Source organism: Ciconia boyciana, chromosome 13, assembly GCF_034638445.1.
Source record: "Ciconia boyciana chromosome 13, ASM3463844v1, whole genome shotgun sequence".
NCBI lineage: Eukaryota > Metazoa > Chordata > Aves > Ciconiiformes > Ciconiidae > Ciconia > Ciconia boyciana.
Window position 1 is genome coordinate 7,501,327 of NC_132946.1, and position 4,521 is coordinate 7,505,847.

At 43.7% G+C, this 4,521-nt stretch overlaps 1 protein-coding gene across 1 annotated transcript; it reads right to left on the reverse strand.

Moving 5' to 3' along the window:
- Positions 1 to 1,061: 1,061 nt before the first annotated feature.
- Positions 1,062 to 2,952, reverse strand: FOXL3 (forkhead box L3). Its single transcript, XM_072878563.1, has 3 exons — positions 2,846 to 2,952; positions 1,896 to 2,064; positions 1,062 to 1,544 (listed from the first exon to the last, which is right to left on the reverse strand). The coding sequence occupies exons 1-3, from the start codon at positions 2,950 to 2,952 to the stop codon at positions 1,062 to 1,064; spliced, it is 759 nt and encodes a 252-aa protein (XP_072734664.1).
- Positions 2,953 to 4,521: the final 1,569 nt, after the last annotated feature.

The window sequence follows — 4,521 nt, forward strand, 5'->3', positions numbered from 1 at the left end:
ATCTAACAAACATTGCTATCTGTAAATTATAAATCTCACCAGCTTTGCTGAAATCGTATCAAGTACCACTTTGGTAATTGCTTGCAAGAAGAATCAATAAAAATCTATTTAATAGGAATATACAACTCGTCTCAAAGCAGGTAGGTGGAATTCTGGCTTTGGTCAACACTGGATACAGCTTCTTGCAAAGCCGTGTCTCCCTTCACACTTGCTAAATGAAATACGTTCAAGGACTTTCCTGCAGCATCTCAGGAAGCTTTCTGATAGTACAAGGGGAGAGGGTTTTTTTTTTAAAACCAAGGCATTAAGAGGCCCTACAGCACTGTCATATTACCCCTCAAAGTCTACCAGAGTTCAACAGCCTTGCAATTAGCTTTCTTGGAATTATTTTGAATGCAACTTCACTTCAACAGTTTAAACAACTCTGCCCTGAATATCAATAAAAATATACTTTAAACACTTACTAATAACTACATTTTCTAATTAATGATGAATTAAAGCTGCACAACAGTTTGAAACATGATGTTAAAATAAAAAATAAGGGAAGACAGAGTGATTTTCTGTGATTCCTTTTAAGAAAACAAAGCCCCCCCCCTTACATTCTCAGCCAGTGTAAGTCGACAGAATTACACTATTTTAGATCAGCTTAAGTTCTGAGCTATGTACTTCAGTGGAATTAATCCTAATTTCCACCAGTGAAAGTGGACTCAAATTCACTTTGTCTTTAACAAAGCAACGGGTGATAAGCAAGTCTCTTTCCTGTCAGATTCTGCTTGAGAAAGGAAATTCTTTGTGGTGTTAAATGACGTCCACGACAGTTTAGAAAACAAAGCTAGAATTTCATGAATTTCAGCATAGTGAAAACCGATATTGGTAACTGTTATTTATGCTTTAACCTTAGCAAAAGTTCTTTGGGTACAGAGAAAGTATCAGCTGGTGAATCGGTAACCCTTTCTGAGCACTGCTCGGGAAGAAAACAAGGAGGCAGGCGGCTGATTTTCAGTGACGTGAGGCTGCTGAATACACTGCAACTCAGACTTTGTTACCACGAATAAATAACATCACATTGTCCAGAACTGGAGATTAATTTGCTGGGCCTCCAGTAGATGATATTTATTTTCTTGCATATTATACTGAGATCTCAGGACAGGCAAAGGGTCGGGGGCTGAAAGAATGTAATCGATGCTGAATTTAATTTCAGAATCCGATTTTGCTAAGGAGGAATTGCTTAGGCTCTGCCTGCTGGTCATGCTGTTTGGAGCAAACCCACGAGGCTCCAGTAGTCTTGGTCCTGATTCAATTCTTTCATGTTTACTTTCAGAAGAGGAAATGGTGTTTAAAGCAGAGTCCATAGAAGACATATCAGGGGATGAAGGACTTTTCCCTCTGCCTGGTCTCTGCTCCTTATGTTCTCTTTTCATATTCCTCCTCCTTCGTCTTCGCCTGTAATTCCCATTTTCAAAGAGATCCAGCATAGATTCACATCCCGTTGCAAAGCTCCAGTAGTTTCCTTTTCCCTTCTCATTCCCTTCTGTTCTGGGAACCTGTATTTATTTAAAGGCAGTTCAGTATTTGTGTGTTACAGATGCTGCTGCTGAACATCTGCATTCATTTACATTCAAGAATGGTGTAAACACATATGACAAGACTTTTAAGCCTATTCTCTTTCATTATAAGAATAGGATGTAAACTGCATCCTCTTCAATTTGTTAGCTATTAGCATGCATTAGACAAGGACATACTCTTTATCTCTATAATTGACACCTCAGAGAGATTTTAAGTAATTCACAGCTCAGCTGTTTGTTTTCCTTCTTTTCTAGTGATGAGATTATTCCTGCATGTATTTTTTTTAGCCATGCACAGTGTGTATGTAAATATACAGTTACTGATCTTACCTTTACAAAACAACTGTTAAGCGATAAGTTATGTCGGATGGAGTTCTGCCAGGCTCTTTGATTTGATCTGTAGTAAGGAAATTTCTTCATTATAAAGTCATAAATGCCAGAGAGGGTGACTTTATTTGAAGGACTTTGCTGGATGGCCATTGCAATTAAGGCAATGTAGCTGAAAAAAGGAAAACTTGCTGTTACACCATCACCTCACTCACATACTCAGTTTTTAGGACCACATGGGTACGTGTGTGCCTATATCCTGCTTCCAAAAGTTCTCCCAGTGGATCTGCGCCCTGACCAGAGATGTCCCAGGGATAAGCCCCGAGCATGATCCCGCCTCTCGGCCCTGGGCCCCCAGGGTGGCATGCGGGCATTACTTCCAGGCAATTGAGTCCCAGCCCGGCTGTTTGCCCTGGCACTCAGTGAAGAGTGCTTAGGTACAGAAGGATTACAGAGAGATCACCCACCTCTCAAACCCCGTCAGAAAAGTTTCCCTGAGCTGGAAGGCTGCAGTGAGACAGACCAGGCTCAGAGACACTGTCACGGGAGACCTTGCCTGCTCGTGGAAAGGACCTCAGCTGCCCCTGTGAACATCTACACCGCGCATCTTCCCACCGCACTGGGGATTATCTGCATCAAATTCACCCATTGGCACGTTGCACATTTAATTTCCCTTCTCCCAGGGCTCCTGGAGGTTGGAGGAGACCATCTGAGGTCTGGTGGCTCAACGGCATGCCAGAGTTGCTGTGACCCCGCACAGGAGGAAACAAATCGTGAACGCTTCAAACACAGAGAGGGGGGGAAATCTGCCTGCTGCGGTGCCCGCACTGGGGCCAGACCCACCGCACACACCTGGGGAGAGGTCCCACACTCCCCCGAGAGCTGTGATCCCACCATCCCAGAGTTCAGAAACCTCCCCAGAGATGGGGGGACTTGGAAAAACTTCATCTTACCTGTACGCTGGTCTGGTGAATTTTTTCTCTTCGTCAGAACTACAGGTAGGATAATCATCCCCATCATAATTAAAGCAGTTATAGGGGTACTGCGTGTTGTCAAACATCGTCCTGCTCCTTGCTCAGCTCCTGTGGAGTGAGAGAGATGGAGTGATGTTTCTCAGAGCTTGGACTCCCTCCTCCCTTCTTCCCTCCCCTCTGTCTGTCTCGTTCCCTCTCTCCCCCCTCCTCACGCTCCCTCTCCTCCGTGCACACATACTCTCCGTGATGGGGTGGGGATTGTTTTTGCAATTCTCGCGTCCCAGACAGCCCGTCTGTTAGGATATTATTTTTCTGGGGGGCTTGTTATTGTTGTTATTGCCGTTGCCTCCAATGGGGTGGTGGAGCCAGGCGGCTGGTGACTGATGGAGCTGGTGAATTGGGGGTGAACCTTTGAACCAGGGTGTGCACTGCCGGTAGCTCCGCTCAGCTCGCTGGGTGGTCCGGGCTGGAGAGGGGCCAGCGCTCCCCCCGCCACATCCACAACGTGACAAAAGCAAACAGCATGATGTTAATAAATCATGCTTCAAGGTCTCTACTTGGAAATTAAACTTTGAGAACAGAGTGCAGCTCCCCCCAGCCCCCAAGTCCTCCCCCTTCGTATTTTTCTCTCCCCAGTGAAGCAGGGTGGCTTTCTTATTTATTTATTTTTAGAAACCCAACGTACAATAAACAGACGTTCCAGGCAGTAATGCATGCTTGTCCTGATCTGCAATCTATAATACAGTATAATAGACATACATTATATTTCCATGACTAAAGGAAAATGTGTATGTTCAAAGAAAGTAGAACAGAGGGATATGAGGGACTACTGTCAAGCAGGAAAGTAAAAGGAAAATAGCTGTAGGCAGGAGAGCTGCCTGTGTGGGCTTTGATCTGAAGGATGAATTAGACTAATAGCCCTGTGTGTTGGCATCCAATACTGTAACAATTTAATAGTTTTTCAATGCTTTGGAGTGTTTTCCAACAAGTGATGTAAACCAAAGGCATCACGCACCATTTCAGGGGGGGACTAAAAAGGTGTACGCCACATGACAATTAAATTATTTGAAGACAGCTGTGTCCCAGGAACTAGCCCCAGGAGGAAATGGGTATTGCAAAAGAGAAAGCAAACTGGTGTGTGGAGAGGTACCTGGATGGAAATACAGAAGCAGAACCACTAGCAATGCAACTTTTGTTTTCTGTAGCATCTTTTGTATAAAGTATGTCCCCAGACCCCTTTTGGAGTTAAAGGATACAGTTAGGGGAAATTCATCCGAGTGATAATTAAAGAGCCCTTTAAAGTGATGCTTGAGTGGCTCCTAGAGTTTTGACAAAGATGGACATAAGCTTTTTCTGTGGAATATAACGATACATTATAGCAGGGAGTAGGGGGAAATACATGGCATGAAAAAATAGATACAAGAGGTGTTTTCTTGGGAATATAAAGCCAGAGCAGATACCCAAAATAAAAATTATCTTCAGTCTAAAATACATCAATAGGCATATGCATGAAGCATCTACTGCAGAGGAGGTCTTAATACAAAGGGTCAGCTACTGCTGCCTAAGGCATTAGCAGGGCTTTAATATTGAGTAAGATAGAGCAGATTCAGTGGTGGAGAATGAAATATATAAAGTCTGATCTTCATTCATACTCT

Excerpts from the sequence above, each read along its gene's own strand:
- FOXL3 (XM_072878563.1), bottom strand. The coding sequence starts at position 2,952 with ATGTTTGACAACACGCAGTACCCCTATAACTGCTTTAATTATGATGGG. Across the intron at positions 2,065-2,845 it reads TTCACCAGACCAGCGTACAG|CTACATTGCCTTAATTGCAA; the intron begins GTAAGATGAAGT and ends TCCTTTTTTCAG. Across the intron at positions 1,545-1,895 it reads TTAACAGTTGTTTTGTAAAG|GTTCCCAGAACAGAAGGGAA; the intron begins GTAAGATCAGTA and ends AAATAAATACAG.